The 27132-nt window shown below is 37.4% G+C and overlaps 1 protein-coding gene across 1 annotated transcript; it reads left to right on the plus strand.

The window, feature by feature from the left end:
• The first annotated feature begins 1225 nt into the window (after positions 1–1225).
• On the plus strand, positions 1226–13111 carry LOC114277961 (cysteine-tryptophan domain-containing zinc finger protein 7). Its single transcript, XM_028219918.2, has 14 exons — positions 1226–2041; positions 2944–3016; positions 3122–3252; positions 3387–3785; positions 3897–5236; positions 6575–7020; positions 7115–9018; positions 9108–9268; positions 9916–10076; positions 10303–10463; positions 10809–11499; positions 11607–11760; positions 11852–11913; positions 12836–13111. The coding sequence occupies exons 1-11, from the start codon at positions 1883–1885 to the stop codon at positions 11001–11003; spliced, it is 5130 nt and encodes a 1709-aa protein (XP_028075719.2). The 5' UTR covers positions 1226–1882; the 3' UTR covers positions 11004–11499; positions 11607–11760; positions 11852–11913; positions 12836–13111.
• Positions 13112–27132: the final 14021 nt, after the last annotated feature.

The following is a 27132-nucleotide window of genomic DNA, read 5'->3' on the forward strand; positions in this document are numbered from 1 at the left end:
TTTTTTTTGTTAATAATTTTGTTTAAAAACCAACGTAAATTCATTTTTTGAATTTACGTTTTTTTTTTCAAATTTATAAACTGAGACAATAATTTATAAACCAAAAAAATTATCAAACAAGTTTGTATAATAGTTTTTAAAATTTTTGTAAATATAAATTGAAAACTGAAAACGAAATAGTTACCAAACAGGTCTCAGATGGTAAAAATGTCATAAAATTAACAAATAATTAAATAAGTTACCAATGTAAGAAATGACTTATCAAAAGATTTTTAGGCTATGTATGGTTTGATTTTTAGAATTTTTTTTTTAAAAATTAAAAATTAATTTGGTTAAGAAATAAAAAATAAAAAATAATTATCATTTAAGGGTAAAAAATAATTATCATTTTAACTTTTGAGTAGGCTATATACATACGTATGACTGTTTCAATTTAATTTATAAAAAATTATTTTTAGCCATTCGAAAGATAGAAATTATATAAAAATGATAATTATTTTTTTATTTTTATTTTCAAACCAAATTAATTTTTAATTTTTAAAAAAATTTCTAAAAATCAAACCATACATAACCTAAGAATCTTTTGATAAGTCATTTCTTATGTTGGTAGTTTATTTAATTATTTGTTAATTTTACGACATTTTTATCATCTGAGGCTTGTTTGGTAACTATTTCATTTTCAATTTTCAATTTATATTTACAAAAATTTTAAAAACTGTCATAAAAACTTGTTTGATAATTTTTTTGGTTTATAAATTGTTGTCTCAGTTTGTAAATTTGAGAAAAAAACGTAAATTCAAAAAATGAGTTTACCCTAGTTTTTAAATAGAAATTTAAAAATTTTACTAATAATTTTTTTTTTTAAACTAATTTGTTTTTCAATGAATTTTTTTCCAACTTATGTTAACCGAGGAGACAATTGGTAATGCTACTTTAAACTTTAGGGAAGAGATTGTAATTTTTAAAATGTAAAGGGTGTCAATGTAATTTATCCAGTGAGGGTAAAATTAGTGTTTAAAAAAATTAAATTGTCGAAAGGAAGAATTTGTAATGAAACTTTAAATCTCAAGAGAAGAGAGGTAATTTTCAAAAAAATAAAAAAAAATTATAATAAATATAAATCTAAGTGGTGTCGGTCTAATCTACCCTTTTTGTTTTTATACCCTATTTTTAAAATAATTGCCTTACCTTTTAAGAAATCACATTATTTTCACTTACCTTGATCACAATTTACCTGACTGTCATCATCATAAAAGAACAAGAGCGATCACAAGAGTCTTCAGACATTAATACCGCGTGTTTTTCACGGGAATGCTTGCACGTTACTCTCTCACTACTCATTTTTTCTCTCAGAATAAATAAAAATTACTTATTATAAACTAACTTCCAAAAAATAATAAATAAAAAAATATTCAGAAAATAAAATTTTAATTCACCAGTTTATCTGTGGACTTAAAAATTTATTTATTTTTTAATTTTCATGAAATTAAAAAAAAAAAAATAACGCGGCTGCTATACACCAATACCAGAGTCTCCCTCTTCCTGTCCAATTCCTGTCTCTGCTCACCGATTTCAGCTTCAGAGATCGAACAAGACGATCCAAACTCAAAATCCACCAATTTCGATCATAGATCGCGAAACCCAGTTTTTTGACCGAGTACTATTTCGATTTGTTCTTCAATAGGTTTGTTTGGGTTTGTTTTGTTCGGTGAAATCGACGATCTCGATCGATTCAGTGAATTCATTCATGGGTTTTGGCGTTTTTTCCATTTTTTGAGATGGGTCGAAGAGATTTCTGGTTTTCGAGGTAGGGTTGCGGAGGAAGGTATTGGTCAGGGGAGGGTTTGAAAGGTCTTGGGGTTGTAAATTTTTTTTTTTTTGGATGATTTCTGTGGGGAGTAGGGATGCAAGGAAGGGGTTAGGTCTAGGGTTTGATTCTGGAGGAGAGATGGAAGAGAATGAACTTGAAGAAGGCGAGGCTTGCTCTTACCAGAACGATGATGATTCAACCATTGACCCTGATGTTGCTCTCTCATACCTTGTAAGACTTTTTCTTTTTTCTTCACTTTCTAACTAGTTTTTGATCTTATATATATATCTTGTGAGAAATTGTTTTTTTAATTCTGTATTTCTTGTTAATTTTTGTATTGACCGCCTTGTTCTTAGATCAAACCTGTAAATCTCAGTTTTAGGAGACTGTATTGGTTAAAATACTGTAACTTTGCTTTATTCATAAATTTTGTGCAATTTATTTGTGTCGGAAAACCCTAGAAGTTTTTTTTTTTGGCCCGGGAAAGAGAGGAATTGCTTTCAGTACTCAGATTTTGTTGATTATAAAAGGGGTAAAGGTTTTGTTGTCTGTATTCGCTTGATTGAATATCACCGCTAACCTTTTTTTGGTCCCAAACCTATGGATAATAATTAGTCTATATTTTTATGGAGGCTGGAAAGAATGCGTGATTAGTCAATAAATGTGATAAATTGTTGGTTATAACTCCTTGTTCAAATTACCACTGATGGGGTGTGTAGTGTGTCCCTTGACCACTCGAGTTTTGGAGTTATTCAATGCCACTTCTTTTCCTTTCATTTAGGAGAGAATGTGTACTTTGTATAAGTACCATTTATGTAAGAACTGAAAACTTTGTCCTATTTATATCAATTCAAATGCATATCGGAACCTTAGGGATGAGACTTAGCATATCTGTTCACTTGTAATGGGGTCGTTATATGTAACTGCAAATTGGTATAAGCGTTGGTGGCTGTACTATGTAGGATCTCTATATATCTATATTCCTGCATATGTAATTCAAAGGTTTAGATTGTCTTGATTTCAATCTCTGCTATCACTGCTTGAGTGTCTCTATCTCTCACACTTTTATTTATTTATATTTTACTTTTCTTGCTCTATGTTTTAATTTAAATGATTACTGTTCCCTTTTAAAGGATGACAAACTTCAAGATGTTTTGGGACATTTTCAAAAAGATTTTGAAGGTGGAGTTTCAGCTGAGAACTTGGGTAAGTCAGACACAAAAACTACAAAATTTTGTCGTATTCAAAGACCCGCATTTATGTGGAGCTATGCTATGAAGTGATGCGTTGAGGATTTATTCATTTTAACAGGGGCAAAATTTGGCGGTTATGGTTCATTTCTACCCACCTATCAGCGCTCTCCTGTTTGGTCTCGTCCAAGATCTCCATCAAAAAATCATGACTACAGCACGCCTAAATCCCCAAACAATTTGCACCTGGAGGTAGAAAATTAATGAATTTGGGCCTTCTTTTGTTTTTGTGAACTGTTCTTTGTTGTTAAGGAGGAAGTAGGACTGTCTTGGTTAAAATGGGAATTCTGGTTTACCTGAGCACTTTGAGTTGTCTCATTGTACAGGGTGGCCGTCATAACTCTGTAGTTCCATCTAGTGCATCTCTGTCAGCGAGACATGGGCCGTCTTCTACAAATGCCGCATTGCTCCCTTTGCTGAGGTCTTCCAATAATGATTCATCAAAAAGAGACATAGGCATGTCATCAGCACATTGTGCTGAGGAATCCAATTCAAGATGTGAACTTGTGAAAAACTGTGCTCAGCCTTCTGACCAAAAAACACTGAAGGTTCGAATCAAAGTGGGTTCTGATAATTTGTCGACGCAAAAAAATGCTGAAATCTACAGTGGTCTTGGCCTTGATATCTCGCCCTCTTCCTCATTGAATGAAAGCCCCACCGACAGTGAAGGGTTTTCACACGAACCTTTGGATGCCCCAGAAGAATCCCCAACTAGTATTCTTCAGGTAAGTCATGTCGCTGTATTAGTTTAATATAGTATTCCAGTTTCTTTTTTCCTGAATTGACCTGAAAATTATCAGATTATCTTACTTGTTTTGGCTTATATGTTGGAGCAGATTATGACATCATTTCCAGTGCATGGAAATCTATTGTTGTCCCCTCTTCCGGATGATCTGATTTACATGACTGAAAAGGAAAAGCTTAAAGGAGAAATTAAACCTAGACGTGTGATCAAGAGTAGCCAAGAAAGTTCAAATGGATTTGATTCTGCTAGGGGCAATGACAAAGTTTTAGGAGGCAAGAAACTTAAGCCATTTGAGAGAAATGCCTTTTCAGTGGAATTGAAGAATCACATTGATAAGGGCACTCAAAATGGCATTGGTGTTCCGTTGAAGAAAGAAACAGACATTGACACTTTGGCTTGTGAAGAACTTGTTGCTAATACTCTGAAGCTTCCACTTCTATCTAATTCATATTCTAATGTTGCCAACCCTGACAAGGGTACTGCGAGAGCGGCTAATAACTCTATGGTAGCTAATAAGGTGAAGGAAGAATCTTTCTCTGATCTAGCTAAAGTGGAGACCCTGGAGGGATTACCGAACCAAGAGATTGGCTTGGTTGAGAAGCCTAATGGAAAGGCGGTGCCCGATGTTAAGGTTTGGGAAGAGAAGAAAGCGAATTTTCGAAATGACATTTCAGCCTATCCAAGGAAGGATGGTAATTTCAAAGTAGAAAAAGCTGATGGTTTTGCCAAAGATGACTCAAATGTCTCTAAGGCGAGGAAAGCGCAAAGTGCTGAACCCATTGATCCTTTGGAGCAGAAGGCTAGTAAGAGAGCTACATCTCATGATGAGGATAACAAACAATTGGTTACCGGGAAGGAGCATTCATCCTTGGGGGGCAAAAAGAAATCGAAAGGAAGTCAAAGTGCAGAGGTTCCAAAAGACAGCTCAAGGATGGATTCTGCTTTGGGGCCCAAAAATAGGAAGAGCACATTTGCCAATAATTATCTGTCTAAAGGTGAAGTGGAGGATTCCAAATTGCAGAAGGATTATGGAAAGGCAAGAAATACATACAGAGATTTCTTCGGGGACATAGAACTAGAACAGGGAGATAATGATGTGGATTCAGCAGATATGCTTTCGATTGATAGGCCGGAGGACTTTGAAGCAGTTGAGAAAAACACATTTGCATCTAATAGCACATCAAAAGAAAGGCTAAATGGGAAGAAAATGGACAAGCCATCTATATCAGAGGCATATTCGAAAGCACCTTTGAGTGCAGCTCCAATCAATAGAAATGGACTCATTTCTGATGCAGCTTCCGGAACAGCGGGCCCCCATGACAAAGAAGATTGGGTGTGCTGTGACAAGTGTCAGAAATGGCGGCTTCTTCCACGTGGGACAAATCCTGACAGCCTTCCTGAGAAGTGGCTTTGCAGCATGCTTGACTGGCTGTAAGTTCTATCACATCAGATTTTAACCATTTATACTTGTGATAGTTGATTAAATCCTGCACTAATTTTTGCCTAGGAACCCTTGTTCTAAATCGTTTTGGTTGTTTTGGCCATAAAGTTTGTGTCTATGAAGCATAGACACGGACATGCGACACGACACGGACACACGGACACGCAAATTTTCAAAAAATGGCGACACGATGTGCTGGGGACACGTTCAATATATATTATTAAATTTATTTATTATATGTCATAAAATTAATAAACACATCATTAAAATTAACAAAAAAAAATTGTTCTTATAAACTAATCAACAATATATATATATATATATATATATATATAAATAAGACAGACAGACTGGGAGAAAAGCCACCAAAAAAAAAAAAATTGAAGAACAAAAATAAAAAATAGAAGAGAGCGAGAGTGAGAGAGAGAGAGAGAGAGGGGGGGGTTAGAATCAGCATAAAAGAAAAAGAAAAAAAAGAAAAGTCGAAGAGAGGAGAGGACAGAACATAAAAGAGAGAGAGAGTGAGAGAGAGAGAGAGAGCAAAGAAGAAGAAGATCGAAAGAAGAAGAGAATCGAGCAACATACCTTCAATAACAGCGAAAGCAATGACAAGCGAGCACTGACCAGCAACAAGCCACCAACGACCAGCGACGAGCCTTTCTCTCAGTCCCTTCTCTTCTCTGTGTTCAAATCCTAGGTCAGCAATTGATTTCATTTGTTTAATTTTTGTTTTTTACAAATTGATCCCCACTTGAAGTTTCAGAAATTATATTTCTAACCCCGCGGTGTCCCGAACATGTCCAAACGTGTCCCTTACATGTCCGTCTGCAAAAAAATCAAAAAAAAAAAAAAAAAAGGGACACCCTCTTTAGCGTGTCAGACACGTGTCCGCCGCATGTCCGTGCCCGACATTGGTACGCGGCCCTCAGAGAGGTGTCCGTGCTTCATGGGTTTGTGCGTAGTAACTTACCATAGCTGGAGAAACAAAAATCAGATTAAGGAGAATACGTCAAAAAGCTGCTAGTTACAACATTATGCTGGACAAAACAAATAGAAAAACAATAAATTGGTTCCACTTTCTCTTTCTGATGAAGCTTGATTGCTTTACTATTTTAACTCATCAGACAGCATGGTAGTGATGATTGACAACATTGTGGATTGGTTTCAGTCACAATTTAGTATGCCTAGGGCAATGATATTTGACTAATGAGAATGCATAAGAGATCTTGATTAAAAGTGTTTCTTATATGGTGAAAAAAATAATAGATTTGTTCAAATGCTACTCACTCGTGGTTCTTGATCATTTCACTGACTTCATATTTACCTAGGCCTGGAATGAACCGGTGTATTTTTAGTGAGGAGGAGACAACTGCAGCGCTAATCGCAAGTTATCAATTTCCAGCTCTTGAGAGTCAAAATAATCAGCATGGTTATCCTGGTGGTGTTCTACCTCGACTGTCCATGACTGATGGTAGTCGTTTTGATCAAAACCAGCCAAATCTTGGTTTCCAAGCTGTGCCTAGTGGTGGAAAGAAGAAAAACGGAATAAAAGATGAATCGGCTGCAATGAACCAAGATGGTCCTGCACAGTTTTCTAACTCTACGAAGAAGAAGCTTCCGGCATCAGTGAGAAGTAGAAGCTTAAATGGTGTGAACCACTCTCCTTCAGCAAATGAAATTGAATCTCAGCATTTAAGCAAGTCTCGTGTGGTGGAGAAACACAGACATAAGCAGAAGGACAAGAATAGACTACTCGAACACCATTCTGATGGAGGTATTGCATTTTAAGTAGACATTTCTCCTGCTTTTGTAGAACTAATTTATCTGAAGAAGGATTGTAATTTATTTCCTTGATGTAATCTGCACAGGTGAAATTAGGTCCTCCAAGAGCAAAAGCAAAAGGGACACTGATCAAGATTGTTTCAGAGTTTCTAAGAAAGCTAAGGTAGATGGTATGCATCGCACTGATGAAGATTGGATGCCTAACCATGATAGACCTGTGGGGAAGGGGGGTCCTAGCTCAAGTAATGGTTTGTCAGTAAATGCATCCGCGAGAGATCGGCAAAAATATGAGGACCATCCTTCTAAGGACAGAAAGTGGGAGGCAAATAACAGCTCAAAAGGTCCTGTTAGTAATCCAAAAGACCAAGTTCTGGTTACCTCAGATGGTGGATCCCCACATATGGAAAAAATTGATGATAAAGAAGTTGCTAGGAAGAGGAAAATGAATGGAAGTCAGGATACACATGTTTATACCACGTCCCTCCTTAGTAACAATCAAGTTCATGATAGGAGGGATTTTCTGGAAGAGACTAGTGAAAATGATCACAGGAGGGAAAAGAAGGCAAGAGTTTCCAATTCTGAAGGGAAAGAAACCAGTGTCAGCAAATCCTCTGGTGGAGCAGCCAAAAAAGGTGGAAGTACAAAGGACCAGCAACTGGGTCCAGATATAGGGAGTAATCTGGTGGATTTAGGGTCAGTACAACCTTCTCAGGCAGCCACATCAAGCTCTTCAAAAGTTTCTGGTTCCCATAAAAACCAAACTAGCCTGAAGGAAGTGAAAGGCTCACCAGTAGAGTCAGTTTCTTCTTCTCCTCTGAGGTTTTTAAATCCAGATAAGTCTGCATCAACAAGAAGGAGCCTTGAGGGGAAAGATGATTCTGGAGATGCTGGTTTATTTGCCACAGGTACTCCAAGAAGATGCTCAGATGGTGAGGATGACAGGGGGAGCAATCGATCCGGTACAGTCAGGAAGGATGAAACTTTTGCTGCTCATCGTGGGTCTCTTGAATCCTCTGTGCTTGATTTCCAGGAGAGGAATATGGTTCATTTAGCTGGTAGTGAAGCAAAAATACAGATTGTACATTCTCCTGAAATCTCTAATCGCCATTTTGCTAATGGCGGTACTGACACCCTTGGCAATGGTACTCAATACCCTTGCAAACCACAGACTTCGGATCAATGCCATAATGAGGAAAGAGGGAATGACAAGCAGTATCATGCTAATGTGTCTCGTCCAAGGAAGTCCGGGAAGGGATCCTCATCACGGTCGAAAGAAAATAATGGGGCTTCTCAATCTGATCCTGATAAGGGTAAGGTCAAGATTTCTGATCCTTGCCATGAATATACAGATCATACACCTTATGAAGAAAAATCAAGGGCTGGAAAAAACAGGGTTCAGGAGAAATCTCGGGTTGGTTCAGATAGAGTTGAAAAGAATTTCGTTGGTGAGAAAGTATCTGCAGGTAAAGTTGCAGCTGAGAATAGTAAAAGAGAGAGTCGATCAAAATTTGGAGGGGATGATGGGTTGGATGTTAAAGTAGATGCTCTTTCCAGCCAGGATCAGAAGCAGAATCTGCGGCTTGACCGTGATGAAAGATCTTCAAAGAAGTATCTTTCCAACAAAACAGATAGGATAGAAGTCTCTGGGAGAGGGAAGTCACACTCATTGCCACCGTCTGGAAGAGGTCAAAATGAGACAGTAACACATTCTGTCCATTTAGTTCCTGGATCCCAGAAAGAGAATGGAGCAAATAGTTTGTTAATTGATGCTTCCAAAGCTGATGATGCTTTAAAGGCTCCAAAGAACATAAAAAAGTCAGAGAACCAGAATGGAAATCAACCCATTAAATCAAGACATCCCACAACCAATGGCCATAGGGTCAGGGATGTGGATGCCCCAAGTCCTGTCAGAAGAGAATCCTCCAGTCAGGCTGCCACGAATGCCGTAAAAGAGGCGAAGGATCTTAAGCATCTGGCTGATCGCCTTAAGGTCCGCACATATTTTGTATTTTTCTTCTAATATGGAATCGCTGTTATTCTTCTTCTAATTCTTGGCACTATTTGGCGGGTCTTCTGCAGAATTCTGGATCAAATTCTGAAAGTACAGGTCTTTACTTCCAGGCAGCCCTCAAGTTTCTACATGGAGCCTCTTTATTAGAATCTTCCAACAGCGAGAGTGCCAAGCAAAGCGAGATGATCCAGTCAATGCAAATGTATAGTAGCACTGCGAAACTCTGCGAGTAAGTTATACTCAAAGCTCTATGACGGACCTTTTTGTTATTGAGATGTATGCTCTATGTGTGCTTGGTTGAAGTGGTTTGTACAATTTGACCCGGTGACCATCTTGCTAAGAAGTGCATTTTGTGTAACACGGTGATATATATATATATATATTTTTGATAAATATTTTGTGCAACATGGAGATCAAAATCTCGCCCCTTGAAATTTAGGTTTTGTTTCTTTCTTTCCTAAACCTTAAAGTGGGATTCTATATTTTGCAATTGAGGTCAAAATGCTTAAAATGCCAATGCACCTTGAACAGGCATTCCCCCCCCCCAAACCTCATGCTGGTTTCACAACTATTTTCTATGTTCTTCTCTTACTATTAACACCTAATTATTGTTGTTTCATTAAACCCTCTTGTATAATGATGCGCATATCTTGTTCAACCCATCTGGGGAAAGGAACCTTTTTTTTCCCTTTAATATATTCAAGGTGCTAATGGATCATTTCCCACAATCTATAATGCACCATACTTTTTGAGAACCTTACCTAAAACTAGGGTTGGAAAGTAAATTCCAAGTGCCATTTTTTTTGATGATTTCTAATTTTTGGAATGTGAAAGGGCTTATTTAACTCTCATTTCTTTGTCTTTTTCTATTGATAGGTTTTGTGCCCACGAATATGAGAAATCTAAGGACATGGCTGCTGCTGCTCTGGCCTACAAATGTACGGAGGTGGCGTACATGAGGGTAATTTATTCCTCACATAACAGTGCAAGCAGAGATCGACATGAATTGCAGGCGACTTTGCAAATAGTACAGCCTGGTAACTAGAATAAACTTTGATCTGCAAAATATGTTGTATGTGTCAATGATTAGTTGCAAAGAAATCTAGCAGTAGTGAACTTTATTGTTTTTCTATAAGCAGTTCTGCAATCTTTTATTTTGGCATTCCATCAAAAAATGGCCATTTGCTGGTGGGTAAATGAGATGCTAGGCTCCCACCATACTTTTAGTTGATCTGACATGCTTCCCATTATTGCTTTTATTAGGTGAATCTCCTTCCTCCTCTGCTTCCGATGTTGATAACTTAAACAACCCAACAGCAGTAGACAAGGTTCCCTTATCTAAAGGTGTTAGCTCTCCTCAAGTTGCCGGAAACCATGTTACTGCCACACGAAATCGCCCCAGCTTTGTGCGGCTGCTCAACTTTGTGAGTATATATAGAAACTCGGTTTCATCTTTAAATGTTTCTGTATTCTGAAAGGAAGAATTTGGCTTTTGGCACAAGTACATCTAAAAGTAAATGAGATCGTAAAAAATTTGGAATATCTCAGAAATAGGGATAATGTTAGGAAGTATCCCGGAGCGTTTCCTGATAGAGATAGATAGATTACTGATATGCCATTTTTGAGGAAACACGTATAAGAAAGCCAGAACGAGTTCTTATTGTTATCTCATAAAAAGAAGGTTTATAATTTGGCTCAATGTTTTTTTTTAATTATTATTATTTATATTTATGCTTTTAGCATTTTAAAAGGTGATTGATTATCTGCAGGCCCAGGATGTAAATTACGCAATGGAAGCTTCAAGAAAATCCCGAAGTGCTTTTGCAGCTGCAAATCCAAGAATGGAAGAGGCTCAGCATAGGGAGGGTTTAACTTCTGTTAAAAGGGCTCTGGATTTCAATTTCCAAGATGTTGAGGGATTATTACGGCTGGTACGACTAGCGATGGAAGCTATTAGCCGTTAAAATCTTTTTCATAGTTTAGATTATGCCGATCCCAGGAACATATTTTGTTTCTTTGGTTTTTTTCCCTCCAATGTTCAATCTGGAAGGGAAGAAAGGAAATTGGATGGCCTGGATCTTTCTGCTGCATACCAATCAAAATTTCATATTTGAACAGCAATGCTTCAGCTACTTTCTCATGCAAATAAGGGCACGGTAGTGATGTTATTGATTGAGGCTTCAGACAGAGACTCACAGGAATACAAATGCCACATACTACACGGGTGATCAGAACTACAGCTACAGCTGAAGAAATAATATTTGTAAAAAACAATAGTGGAAATCTAATGCCATGATTTGTTTATCTTTCTAGATTTTTTTCCTTTCACGAGGCAGTTGTTGATTTGTTATTTTAATGTTCATATGGGGAAATCTAATGAATGGATACCAAAAATGACCCCACTGTGATGTACCTTGTTCAAGCAAATTCTAAGGAGAGTTGAAGAGATGGCAATCTCAGGTATATTATATGCTTATTGTACATTCTACTATTTATCATTCAGTAATCCCGTTTTAAATGTTTTTTAACTTTCTTGTTTTTTCACTTTTTTGGTTTTTTGCCTGCAGTTTTTTCAGTTTTCTGCTTTTGCAATTTGGGACGGTTTGCTCAAAATAGAAAGAAGTAGGCAGCAGTTAGGAAGAGAATATGTATAGTGCAAAATTGAAATAATAGTGTGCATATAGTTCCGGTTAGCGGTTTCCCTGATTTATTTTTTAAAAGGTTTGTGGAATTCATAGTACCTATGTTGGACTCTTGGTTGTTTGTACTAAATTATGTACTAATTTTGTTGTTCTCTCTGATTTGGTGGCAGTGATCTTTGTTTATATACAAATTGTTCCAGTGCTTCATGCTACCTTCTTGTTGATCTAACAGGTAAAGTCTTTTTAGTTAGTTCTTTAGTACATTAGCTGCTAGTATGAAACTTTTCCTTAGTTGTTTGCTTATTTTCTTTCATTCTTAGTTTCAGATCTTATCAAAAAAAATCTATTTTCCTAATGGAATCGTAGTTAAATTTTCCATATTGTCGAACGTTGATAATGAAAGTCTTTTTTTTTTTTTTTTTTTTGAATGGAAAATCTTTTTTAAATTATAGTTGTCTTTGATGTTGCAAAACAACATTTATGTTTTGTTCTATCAAATCTTCTTTTTATATTTTATATTGGAAAATCCCTTTTTCAGTAAGAGGTCAATTTCTTTAATATCTTTTAGGACTTTAGATATCAACAATATATGTCAAATATGGTGGACCTGTTCCTTTTTGTTTTAATTTGGTTAGCAAACAAGTGAAGAGTTTTGAAATTGCTCTGATTTAATATGCATTTTTGAAATCTCAGAACTTTTAATTTTTGAACTTGGTTTTAGCAATAAGCAATCGTAGGTGTGTATTGCTTTTGATGTATCGATTCCTTAACATTTATAGGAAGTAGTTACCCTAGTAAGTTTTGTCACAATTATACTGTTTATTACCAAAATGAATGTTTTATATATATATATTGATTGCCATTTGCCACTTTGGAAATAATTTATTCTCAACTGCCATGACATCTCCCTTGGGATCTTGAACTTCATTAGGAGTTTTATCTTTGTAATCCCACATCAAACTCAATGCATTTTCCCCCCAAAAAGAAAAACAATAAAACAATAAACAAAACCCCTTTCTCCCATCACAGTCATCAGTTTTGGAATTTAGTTGGGAAAGTTTTCGTATAAAATTTGACCAAAAGCTCTTTACCCTGACACCACTTTCTAGCATTTCACTACTCAATGTTAATTGAAAGGGTGTCTTGATTTACAGGTGTAAACAAATGGAGTAACCGTGGCATCAGCATCAGCTTTTGAGTTAGAATAATTAGAGCAATCTTGAGTTATTTGCTTCAATTTTCTTGGTCTCTGTGGATGTTTATTTTCTTCGGCTCTTTTCAGGAAATTTTGTAATTTATAATTTGTACAGTAGGGTAAATAAACACATAATCCCTGTACATGTAATTTGTGCTTACACGCTTTAACATGTTCAACAATAGAACCATTTGTTTCGGTTAAGCAATAAAATTTTACGTCTCGAGGTTGCTTACATGCGGGTATTAGAATAGCAATGTAATGAAATGAATGACTATGCTCTTTGAAATTTTATTCAAATACCGGATTGCAGCAGAAAAATATAAATTGTGTACTGAGATTTTTTAATTTTTTTGATGTGTATTGAGAAGGTATTCAGTATGTGTGTGCACTAATGTTGTGTTTGGTTGGGAGATTTGGAAAGAGAAAGGAAAAATGTGTGTAAAATTAAGTGAAATGTAAGTATATTTTATTGACATTGCACTTATTTTTTTTTTTTTTCAAATTTTTCACAAATTCTCCAATCAAACACTTGATGTGAAAATAAAATTACCTGCTAACAGAGTTCAACTACAGATATTATTTTGACAAATAATAAAATACCCAAAGGGGGGTAGTTGTATACAATAACTTAGTCAAGCACAAAAGAAAAATGCTTGGGAGGACTAATTAGTGCTCCCACTAATTAGGTGGCAGTAGGTCCCGCCATTAATGATGCGATGTTTTGGTCTTGGAGTTGTATTTTTTTTTTTTTTTTTTTTACTTTTTTAATGCATTAGTGCTATTAGTGGTGATATTTTTAGTGGGATGAATCATTGTTGAGCACAAAAAAGCAATAAAGTCGGCTATGACCAGAAATTGTCGAGTAATCAAATTCAGAAAGCAATAAAGTCGGCTATTGCCAGAAATTGTCATGGAATCAAATTCCTCCTAATATATACTGAATTGGAGCAAAAAAACTTCCAAAGCACAACCAAAGGAAGCAGCTAGTTAAAGGAAAATCATGGTATTTTGTAATACAAATTCACTGTATATATTCACTCTCTTGTCCTTTTTGCAAGCATTTCATATATACCCAATGGTAGGCACTCGGTCGCAGACTAACAGGTTGAATCAGGTCAAATACCAGAACAAATTTGGGTTCTCCTTGTCTCTTTCCAAAAACTCGTGGGTGATCAGATCTTCAATCCTCTCCTAGATTGCCTTGCGATTAGGCTGCAAAGGCACCGGTGAGTATCAATTAGAAGATAGGAGTCATACCAATTCAGGTAATAGTAAACTTGCAGCTTGTACCACAACCTTATTCCATAACTAATTGCTCAACTATTGACCTACATGACTAGTATGCCAGTTGGCATAACGATCAAAAACTATTTTTCATTTAAATTATTTAAGGGCTTTGTCGCCAGCTTCTCAATCTTCCTGTTTAATTAGGGTTTCAAAAAAAGAAAAAAGAAAAAAATGTTAACATAGTGTTTGATTCATTGGAATGAAAGTCGAATAGAATGATTATTTCATTAGAATGTCCATCTTCACGCTTGGTTCACTAAAAAAATAGCAGAAATTCATTTACAAATAGAATCATCATTTATCATTGTAAATGAATGATCATTCCATAAAAAAATTAAGGAATGAACACTCTTTCCATTTTACTTACATTCCAGTCATAGGATTAGAGTAATCCTATATGTTTGCTGCCAGCTTTTAGGATTGGTCTCGTATTCTTTGCATTGTTTTGATACTTTTCAATAAAATTTGTTTATTTATTAAAAAAATATTTAAAAAAAGAAAGAAAAAGGATTAGAGAATATGTTATACCTTCTGTGCGGATTAACTGCTCAACACATTCCATCACTTACTGTTGATAGCCCAATACTTTGTGACTCTTCATTATGCGCACAATTGAGGCGTCAATAGCATAACGTCTATCCTTGTCAATATCTTCAACCACCTTCTTCCTTTCATCCACTGGTAGTAGAGGAATCTGAACAGAAAGGCAGAAAGGTCTGAATCATCAGAAACACTCCAAACGAGAGAGAGAGAGAGAGAGAGAGAGTCTCTAACCTGATTGTCCCTCATTTTGTCAGTAAATTTGGGGTTTAACTCAAAATAGTCAATTGCAGTGACAGTTTCAGTGTCTGGTTCCTTGCGAAGAATTTTGTAATCAGCACATAACAGAGATTGAAACACTCGAACTAAATCATCATCAGCCAAATTTTGATTTCTGAATAACTCAAACTATCTGAAGCATTGAATAGGAGAAGAACCGAGGCCTGAAAACCATGAAGTGTGTAAGGGCAAATTTAAATCCCCACATTATACAAGTCAGCGTACACTTCAAATAGAAATTTACCTGATAAGTTCCCACCATCAGCTCTATAGCTTTCTGCTCGAACTTGCTGTTTATGATGCAGGTACTCAATGAGTAAATCCACGTAAGCTTCCTATGCTTAGTTTTTGTTTGATAGAATTCCTTGAAAACCTCAACAGACTTCACCTGTTGGAGGAGAGCGGGGTAGTTGGGTTAGATAGATCTTTATTTATCAGCAGGAAACCAGAATTAACGGCCACAAAAGCTTAATGCAATCTGCAATAAAAAAAAAACTCAGGAAAGCAGTAAAACCTACAATCTCTGCAGGGAGACTTAGATATGAGGATTCATACGTTGGCCAGAATCCAGTAGCAAGGATGGTAACAGTCAAATCAATCCCAGGATTTGCATTTGAGTTTTTCTTAAGATATTCCTCAAAATGGTTCTGATTCTCACTTGCCAATGTCGAATCTGTTGCCTGGAAGATGAAAACAACAAAATGTCAATTAAAGCACAAATGTGCAAGAGAGAGAGAGAGAGAGGGAGAGAGAGAAGGAAAAGAAAGGAAGATCAATTGTAGTTGAACAATCATGAGCAACTCACCATCCTCTCCGTCTTTGATATGAACTGCCAACGTTGCTTCAGCTTTGACATGATAATTCTTTCATGATTATCATTAGCACTCTTGTCAAAAAGAAGATGAAGAGAACGCTTTTTCCTGCCAGCAGTCAGACAAAAAAAATAGAAAAATAAGTACTAAATTGACTCCTTGAAAGATAAAAAAAATACGAAGGGAAGGGGAGGAAAAATTGCTATCCAAGACAAACTTGAAACCATATAAAGGAAGGAAACAGCTTACCTGTAGAATTCAGCGAAAAGGTCTTTATCGCTAATATAAGAAGCAACTTCACTACCTGCAGAAACAAAAGAAAGGTTAAAAACTACCATGAAAAATCAATAAGTTCAACCAAAAACAAAGTTGAAATGAGAAAACAAGGAGACTACCTTGTCCAATGTGTCCTTGTTGGCTTCATCACTCCATTTTTCACTCCCATCCTTGAGAACAGGGACGGAACTAAGATAAGACTATAAGGGGCCATGGCCCCCCTGCTTCTGTGAAAAATATGATTTGTCATAGCATTTTAAAAATATATCTCATTTTGTACATAAAATGGCCCCCAGTATAAAAAATATATATGTCATTTTTCTCCTATCTTGCGCTCTCTTTTTATTTTGCAGCAAAAAAACTTTATCCTATTAGAAATTACTTCTATGGTGTTTGAATTTTTTTGTGTATATACATAATTTATATATCATATTGTACATACATGTGTATATGTATATTGTGAAAATTTTTTATTTATCTTTTGGCCCCTTCGGTGATGAAATTCTGGTTTCGTCCCTGCTTGAGAATATTATCACAAAATGAAGCCAGCAGCTCAGCGCTTGAGAAGCCAGAAATACTTTCATTGCAGAATACCTCAAAAGCTTCTTTTAGGGCCTATGGAAAAATCTTAGGGGGGAATGACAGAAAAGGACCCACAAGAAACTCCCCAAAACAAACCTTGTGAAAGAGAGAGTGGTTTGCAAAAAAATCATTCACATATGCCATACACTTGTCATGCAGCTCAATAACTTTTCTGACAAAGACCTGAATAAGAGACAATGCATCAGTTTCTACGCTTTCAAGCTGCAGCTACAATAAATACCCATAGATACAAAATGTACAAGCTACGAAAGAATTACCTGCTCCTGTGAGCCAAGCCCATTCTCTGCCTGTGGAGAGAAATAGTTGGTAGCACTTGGCATATGCAATCACATTAATTGCAACTACGTGAGAAGTTTCTAACTAGCAGCCGCCTCAAAGATATCAGGAGGTTCCTCACAAGTAAGGAAACTTACAAAAATACACCTAGTGACAGAGACTACTAGAGGATATTATGACCTAAATTTAAAGATTATGTTCAATCTGTAAGGATTTCTGAATGATTTGTATATTAAAACTTGTACGTAATACAATGATTACAACCAATATTTTTAGCAATCCTAAACCTAATCTATAATAGGAAATAATCTTATACAATCAATTGAATATTCACAATCAACCTAATTGACATATTGCCATAATTACGTAATATTCTATTTCCATAATTATATATCCTTACACCCCTGCTCAAACTCAAAGTGTTTAAGCAGAAAACATTGAGAATTTGCCAAGAAGAAGCTGAAATCGAGCAGTTGTGTGTGTCTTCGTAAAGAAATCAACAAGTTGCAATACCGAAGAGATGAAAGGAACCGAGATGGAGCTAGACTACAGATGCTGACGTACAAAATGACAATCAATCTCAATGTGCTTTGTTCGCTCATGAAAGACAGTGTTATGTGCAATCTGAATAGCACTGCGGTTGTTACAGTAAAGGGAGGTCGGAGAAGACTGAGGGACACCTAAATCAGTCAAAAGACAACGAAGCTAAACAATCTCAGCAGTGGCATGAGCCATAACACGATACTCAGCCTCGGCAGTGGAACGCACAACAGTCTGTTTCTTGCTCTTCCAAGAAATCAAGGAATCACCAAGAAATATGTAGAAGCCAGAAGTGGACTTGCGATTAGTGACATCACCAGCCCAATCAGAATCAGCATAAGCTACCAAGTCCAAAGAGGAAGTAGAAGACAATAGTAAACCCTGAAATATAGTAGGTCGGAGATAACAAAGAATCCAAACCAAAGTAGCCCAATGTGTAGAACGAGGAGCAGAAACGAACTGACTAATCACTTAAACATCATAGGCAAGATCAGGGCGAGTAACCGTCAGATAGACTAAGCAACCCACGAGCTCTCGATATAAAGTAGGGTCATCTATAAGAATACCAGTAGTAAGGGTGAGCTTTGCATTAAGCTCAATGGGGGTATCAGAAATCTTAATGTCAGTAAGACCAGCATGATGAATAACCTCATTGACATACTTAGCCTGAGAGAGAAAGTAGCCATTGGGAGAAGAAGTTACCTCAATATCAAGAAAATATCGCAAGGGGCCCAGATCCTTCATTTCAAAAGTGCAGAAAAGATGCTGATTGACCTCAAAATTAGCAGAAGAGTCAGAGCTAGTAATGATCATATCATCTACAAACAGTAATAAGGCAACAAATCCAGCAGAGGTGTGGAAAAGAAATAAAGTAAAGTCTTGAGCACAAGGATAAAACCCAAGCGTAGTAACAACAGTCTAAAAGCGATCATACCAAGCATGAGGAGATTATTTCAGACCATACAGAGCACGCCGAAGGCGACAAACCCGTCCAGAGGAATGGTGAAGGCCAGGGAGAGGACACATGTGAACCTCCTCGGTGAGATGGCCATTAAGAAAAGCATTCTTAACATCCATCTGATAAAGAGGCCAAGAACGAACAGCAGCGATAGAGATCAAAGTACCGACATTAGTCATCTTGGTAACAGGAGCAAAGGTCTCCTTATAATCAATACCATACTCTTGTGAGAAACCTTTGGAAACCAGACGAGTTTTGTAGCACTCAAGAGAACCATCAGAATGAGTCTTGACTTTGTAGATCCATTTGCAACCAACCAGATTCTTACCAGCAGGCAAAGGAACCAACTCTCAAGTACTAGTTTTTTGTAAAGCAGACAACTTATCCTCCATAGCTTGAATCCAATGGGGATCCTAACAGGCCTCCTTGTAAGACTGAGGTTCTGAAAAAGAATGAATAGCAAACAAAAAAGTACAATAGGAAGCAGAAAAACATGTGTTAGACCAACCCAACCTGTTTGGAGGATGACGCGCTCGAGTAGGATAGCGGTGTGCAACAGGATCAGAGTTATTAGAAGTAGGAGGATCATCAGTAGGAGTAGAGACAACTAGTTAAGGGAGAGCCTGGCGATGTGAATAAACTAACAACGGAGAAAGAGAAAGAGAAAAATGAGGAAAATGAGCAGGTTGGGGAGACGGAGGAGAAAATGGAGTAAGGTCATGGGAAACAGTAGAGATGTACTCATCTGGAGGGACCTTACAAGGAAATAGATCAATGTGAACCAAATCCTCTTTGAAAACTGGAGTAGCGGTAGGAGGAAGCTCAAAGTAAAACAAACGTTCGAGAAAAGAAACATGACGGGAAACGTAAAGACGACGAGAAATAAGGTCGTAACACTGATAGCCTTTCTGAGTAAGACTATAACCCCAAAAGACACATAGGATAGATCGGGCACTAAGTTTGGTTTGATCTTTACGGGAAAGAAGGACAAAACAAACAGACTCAAGCACACGAAAGATGGAGTAATTGGGAAGTTGAGAGAACAGGGTCTCATAAGGAGACTGACTAGAAAGAAGGGGAGTAGGCATGCGGTATAGAAGAAAATCAGCAGTAAGAACTGTCTCTCCTCAAAACGAAGCGAGAACTGAGGTAGTGTAATAACCCTCACCACTGATTACTGATAACCCTACTGATTGCTGCTAAACTGAGATTGATTATGAAAAGTAATTGAATCGACTGAAATACTGAACTGACTGATTGAATGTGCTAGTTTAAATGCATATCTATCTGTTGACTGTTAAACCTATCTGTCCACGTTTTATGTTTAAATTGCGAATTGAAGGCCTTATTGGTGGCCGAATCTGAAATCGATTGATGTTTTATGATCATTAGAATTTATAAGATTTTATGGCATATTTATCTGAAATGTGATTTGGTATGATTAAATTAGATTAAAATAAGCTAAATTGCAATAGTTGACTTAATTACCAATATGTCACTTAGTGGACCACTTAGGCAACATATATTTGAGTTTTATTATACATTCAACAAAACATTTCATCAGCCTCTTTCCTTGTTATTGCCGACTAGAGAGAGAGAGATAGGGAGTTGGAGTGAATTTATCTTGTATTGCTTGGAAATTACGAATATTTAAGGAGTTCTTGCTTGATTGAGCTTCTAGACTTGTAATTGGGGGACCCAAGGTAGAAAATTCAACCTTTTATTGATGTATTTAAGATTGTTCTTGCATGGTTCATGGTCCATTTGAGGGTGGAGTCTAGAATTGGTGCTAAATTGTTGAATGGAAGCTTAATCTTTGCATGTTTGTTTATATCCTTGCATTTGGATGTTGATTTCATGGCAATTGGTGCATGCATGTTCATGTTTATGTTAAAGTCCATGATTTCATCATGTTTTGGAAGGGATTGGCTCAATTGAGCTAGTTTTTAAAGCTTGAAAGTGGTTTAAAGTCTTGCATGTTACACATTCATCATGTTCTTGAAGTATTGTTTGAAATTGGGTTTAATTCCCTTACCTTTGGGCCTTGATTTTACAAATTGAGCTTTGAATCATGTCATACTATATATTTACAAGTGTTTTCTAGGAAATGGGCCCAAAGGAATCGAATTTGTTACATTTGAAGTTGAATTTGAGCTTGAGGTTCAAATCTGGGAATTTTAGATTTTGAACTCACGCTCGAGCGGGGTGACTAACGCTTGAGCATGAAATTCGTGCTCCCAGCACTTTATACTGTTTTGAATTCCGCTAGAGTGGGGTAATTTACGCTCGAGTGGGACCTTGTGTCTTACGCTCGAGCGGGTGTCGAGCGTCTAATCGAGCGTGATTTTCACACATCCAGTACTTTTGACTGTTATGTAGGACCACACCGAGTCGAGTTAGGGATTAAGTTATTATTTTCCCAACTGTATAGCTTAGTGTGTGTTCACTCTGTAACTGTGTAGGGTTGGCATCTGAGGACGCGCTCTAGCTTAACTGTAGCCCAGAATTCTGTGAGTAACAACTGTGTAAAGATATGTTCAAATATGATTATCTTCTGAACAATTGAACTGTACTATTTTCTGAAATGATACTGTTACTGAATGAATGATGTCCTAATTGTGAACTGTATTGTGGCATCCTTAGCAACCTACTGTTACTGTATTGTACTGCTACTGTCACAGAGATCTCTGTCGGTTCCCATGTTGGAACAACTACTGTTTACTGATATGATGGCCATCAACTGACTGTTTGGTCTGATAAGACCTACTGTACTGTTTTGCTACTGGATGTACCACATATGACTGTAATGACTGAATAACTGATATACTGATTGAAGTGACTGTTTTCAATACTGTAAGGACATTCATTCTTAACTTCTTTACGCATTATGTTATTCACTGGGTTTTAGCTCACTGCTTATATATATATGTAGGTGTATAGGCACCGAACCGTTGCTAGAAGCGCCGGGGTAAACTCCAGTTTTGTCAAGCTAACCTATGTGCCTCACTGCGAGGTTCCGAGCCTGCCAAGCTATGGCTTAGGGGTGTTTTAATTTCCCCCGTCTGTCTCTGTATCTGTTTTGTAAATGTTGTACATATTGTTTTGCACTGATTGTATATATGTATGAAAAGCCTTTTTGTATACAGACTCTCACAGCTTGTTGGACATTGTTTATTTACTGTTTTGGCTTCTGCCATGCCCCTGTACTCTGTATTACTGTTAAGTAGGCCTTCGGTAGTTACGGTGCTAAACCCATAGGGGCGGGTTTGGGTCGTGACAAGCAGAGAGCAGAAGAGACCTAGCTATCTCAAGGAGATGACGGTGTTTACGCTCAGTTTGACCATTTTGTGCAGGTGTATCAATACAAGAAGTTTGGTGAATGGTACCTAAATTGGCCAAATACTCGCAGAACTCAATTTTAAAATATTTCCCATCCAAGTCAGATCGTAACAATTTAATGGTAGCCTCATACTGTGTAATGGTCATAGACTGAAATGTACGATATATTTGGTAGAAATCAGATTTATGAATCATAAGATAAATCCAAGTATAACGGGTGCAATTATCAACAAAAGACACATAGTATGCAGAACTCCCTTTAGTGAGAACAGGAGACATTAGTATACACAAGAGAAAATGGAAAAACAGAAACTGAAGTACTTTTATTAAAAGGTAAAGTTGACATTTTAGCAAGTTTATACCTTTGACATTCATCAATTTGACTTGGAAAAACTTTACCCAATAATCCTGATTGAGCTAAAGACCTGTCATGACCCGAACCTGTCCCCATGAGTTAAGGGCATAACCGGCCAGTAATCACGAGGATTACCTACGGCCTTGAACCCAACCAGATATATTTTAATAGAGTTAAGGGGACCAAATGGAAGCAATTCCAAACTTTTGTCCATAGAGCTGTGCTTATATGGCACGCCATAACAATCCATACATATACATGTTAATAACTCACATCAAAATATGTACTAACACAAAGTTCTGTACATACAGGATCATTCAAGTCTAGGTCAGCCAATCAAAACTATATACAACCGAAATCCAAAGTTTTCGCCAACATGACAAAAATATAACAAAATAGCAAAAGGGCGAAAACAAATCTCACGCGTGAGACGTATGGGCTGACTCTTCAAAACCTTGGTTGTTCCACACAAACTTCACTGAGGCTGGGTTTGGACCTCCCTTGGCTCACCTATAGACACATGAATGAGCGTGAACGAAAGCCCAGTGAATAATATCAAATAAAGAAGATACACGAACGGTATTTAGAACAACATACATCAGACGGCCTTGGGCCTAATTCATATTTCTACCTAGTATGTGTACATATATATATAAGTCAAGTGATTGCGGTTCCAAACACATCAAATGGCCTCGGGCCCAATTTGTCACACCCCAAATCCGGGTATGACTGGCGGTGGCCCACAGGGACTCAGCCCAAGGCACACGTAAGCCTAACCATTAATCCATAATCACATTGTGCAACTATGCAAAAGTCCAATAATAAATAACCAAACTCAATCTAGTGACATGCCACAAGTATAAACGGAAAAACCAACCGTAATCAAAACCATCCAAACTTATGGGATATAAACAACCCACATATCAAAATAATCCTAAATGAATCTCAATAAAAATAAAAAGAAATATGCACAAATTTGACATAACAATCTAAAACAAAATAAATGAATGTCTTAGAGGTCCATGCAATCGAGTCCCCGCTATGCCATGAGTCCACTCTAAGTCCTTCTAACACCTGGAAGTGATAAAAACTAAGTCAGCTGATAGCTCAGTGAGTAGCAACATGGATAGTAAATACAGTTTTGAAAACATGGTTCAATTCCAAAATAAGATATATATCACAGAAACTAGATTGACATACAGTTTGGTAAATACAATCTGTTTTAAAAAGAAGGTTCCATAGTTCAACACTTAAAATACTCATGTCTCACAAGAACATGATAAACGACATTTTCCACTTAAAACAGATTATAACATGAACACCAATAATTTTCTGGGTACCAAGAAAAACAAATAATATGCCACACAGTTCTCAAGGCTATAAGCCCCGTTGGATCCAATACCGAACTAAGAGTCATCCTCAGGGTGGCAACCTGGGCCTTTTCTTTAAGACGATCCGATTGAAGGTCACCTAGCTTTTTTTTAAGGTCTTTTCCTTACAATCGTTGAACACTAGAGTCATCACGGCCCAACCCGGATCTGTTCCCTAGTGGCCAGAGTCACTACACACAGTGGAATAATTTTCCTGAACTAAATACACACATGGTCCCAACAATCAATACACATCAGTTTCGCAAAACATGGTAGTTCATCATTATAAACATGAGACCAAAACAAATAGTTTACAGTATGTCAAGTTCACACATGTTTCAGAAATAATTTGATTCCATTGATAATATAATAATTTATCAAAACAGTTTAGTCTTAAAATAACAATTTAATTTTCCAACAGTTCAGGGTAGGGGAACATTTATAAAAATACGTAGCATGAAACTACTCACCTGAAAACGAAATAATATAATCTTCGAATAAAGTATGAAAGTCCAACTAGTGCCCTGAACCAATATGAAAACTACACGTCACTACTAATTTAAAAATACTAAAGAATAAGAACTAAGGGTGTGTTTGGTAATGTTTACGTTTTCAGTTTATATTTACAAAAATTTTATAAACTGGTTTTTGTTTATTTTTTGTTTATTTTTAGAAAAACATAAACTACAAACGCGTTTGGTAATTGACAAAATGTTTACAAAATTTAAAAAATATAAAAAAGAGTGAAAAATGGCAAGTAGTGGCAAGTGGCGGCGAAAGAAGGTGGTGGCAAGTGACGGCGAAAGACGGTGGGTGGTGGGTAGCTGGTGGTGGCGGGTGGGTGGGTGACGGTGGTGGGTGGTAGCGAGTGGGTGGTGGTGGTGGTGGCGGCGGTGGCGAGTGGTGGAAAGTGGTGACAGTGGGTGGTGGGTACCTGGTGGTGGTGGGTGGTAACGGGTGGGTGGGTGACGGTGGCGGGTGGTGGGTGGTAGCGAGTGGGTGGTGGTGGTGGTGACGGTGGCGGGTGGTGGATAGTGGTGGCAGGTGGGTGGCGGATGGCGGGTGGTGGCGGGTAGGTGGCGGGTGCTGGTAGTGGATGGGTGGATGGCAGTGGCGAGTGGTGGGTGGTGGCGAGTGGGTGGTGGTGGTGGCAGGTGGGTGGCGGGTGGCGGATGGTGATGGGTGGTGGCCGGCGGGTGGTGATGGTGGTAGGTGGTAGCGAGTGGGTAGTGGTGGCGGTGGTGGCTTCAAGTGGTTGGTGGTGGTGGCAAGTGGGTGGCGGATGACGGGTGGTGGTGGGTGGTGGCGGGTGGTGGTGGTGGTGGGTGATGGTGGTGGCGGTGGTGGTGGTGGTGGGGCCGAGTGGGTGGGTGACAAGTGACTAGTGGTGGTGGGTGGCTGGTGGTGGTAAGTGGTGGCAGGTAGGTGGCGGGTGGTGGTGGCGGGCGGTGGATGGTAGTGGCGGGTGGTGGATGGTAGTGGCGGGTGGTAGGTAGTGGATGGCAGGTGGGTGGTGAGTGGTGATGGCAAGTAGGTGGCGGGTGGTGGTGGCGGGCGGTGGATGGTAGTGGCGGGTGGTGGGTAGTGGATGACAGGCAGGTGGGTGGTAGTGGTGGTGGTGGCAAGGGGTGGGTGGTGGTGGTGGTAGCGGCGAGTGGGTGGTGGTGGCGGGTGGTGGTGGCAGGTGGTGGTGGGGGTGGGAGGTGGGGGGTGGGAGGTGGTGGCGGAAGATGGTGGTGGAAAATGGTGGCGGGTGGTGACTAGTGTTGGGTGGTTAAAAAAAAAAACTAAAAACTCAAAATGGAAACACATTTTTTATGTTTTCATTTTTTGGCCAAATTTATAAACTGAGACCACTGATTTATAAATAAAAAATGTTACCAAACAAGTTTTTATTTGAGTTTTTTAAATTTTTGTAAATATAAACAGAAAACTGAAAACGTAAGTGTTACCAAACGGCACCTAAGTAACCCCAAACTAAAGCGCACTAACACGGCTCAACCCAACTCACTGTTACTCTTAAATATTACCTAAGTTCATGTTCTTCAAGGTCTAAAATCACCCAAGACATAGGTTCCAATCGAAACTTAACTAAAAGTGACTTTAAGATAAAACAGAGTTTTTCCAATCTATTCGCTAACTTTGAAAATTAAAAACGCACTCAACGTTGTTCGAAAAATTCTAAAACCCTCCAGATATCAACTAATATATCCTAAGTTTCAAACCCAATTGGTTTCACTTGATTTGCTTATCAAAATAATTATCTACAATTTATTATATCCAAACAGGTTGTTTTCTGCAGCACTTTAAAGAAATTGACGGTTCTCTTAGTATACATGAGCAATCAATGCAAGGTCAAAAATCTAAGAAACTAAACTCGTAACCGGTTCTAATGACGCTGATTTGATAATTTTTGGATTTATACCCAAAGAGAACAACACTTCCAAAGTTACTGTTTCGGACTGGTTTCCTGGACAGATTTGAATACCTCAATTTATATGGATTTTGACTCCCAAAAATTATGAAAACATTCAGCTATGCAATTCAATATGTAATTGATCTACTGTAAAAATTTTAGTTCAAAATTCATTCGTTTGATATGGTTTCTTGATTTTTAAAGTTTGAGATTCTGTGTAGAATTTTTGGACTAAAAATTACACCATTCTTTATACATGAATTTAACTTCTCAAATTTCTTAACAGTATATATATATATATATATATATATATATATATATATATATATATAATACATACACCCACAACCTCTCCATCAATGAATAAAATAATAATAGAATGAGAATAAAAAAAAAAAAAAAAGCAAAAGGAAGAAGAAAGCTAGAGAACACACCCAAAAGTCCTTCATTGTTTGCAACCATTTTTTTTTCTTCTTTTCTCTCAACCCTTCTCTCCCGTGGCTGCTGTGCTTGCTGCTGCTATATTGTATTGAGCAACCTAGGGTTACTATATATATATCTAACCAAAAGGCTCTAGTTAATTATCTTTTGTTTTATTTTATTTTCTCTTTCAATTAATTTAAGTAACATACAAATATTATTTGATTAAAATATGCTTACTAATTTGTCACTTCTTTTTTTTTTTAAATAATAAATCTTGCCTCTAAATTAAAGACTTTCACCATAAATTTATTTTAGGTTTAAAAATTAATTAAAAGACCTCCAATAATTTTAATTTTCACTTTAGGATTCAACATCAAAATATTTAAGATTGTAAAATTATTATTATTTAATTATCTATTTGATTTATATATTCGGGTTCTCACACAATTCATTTATATCCGATGGCCTTTGGCCCAATCGTTCCTGTTCGACAGCCTTTGGCTCAATTCATTCACGTCAACGACCTTTGGCCTATTCACTCATGTCATATGGCTTTTGGCCTATTCATTCATGTCATACGGCCTTTGGCCCATCTATTTCTTCATTCATGTCAGACGACCTTTGGTCCATTCATTCGTATCAAACTATCATTCATGTCAGATGACCTTTGGCCCATTCATTCGTATCAGACTATCATTCATGTCAAACGGCCTTTGGCCCATTCACTCATATCAGACTATCATTCATGTCAGACGGCCTTTGGCCCATTCATTCGGCAT

Source organism: Camellia sinensis, chromosome 12 (assembly GCF_055761805.1).
Source record: "Camellia sinensis isolate YWXY chromosome 12, ASM5576180v1, whole genome shotgun sequence".
In the NCBI taxonomy this organism is placed as follows: Eukaryota; Viridiplantae; Streptophyta; class Magnoliopsida; order Ericales; family Theaceae; genus Camellia; species Camellia sinensis.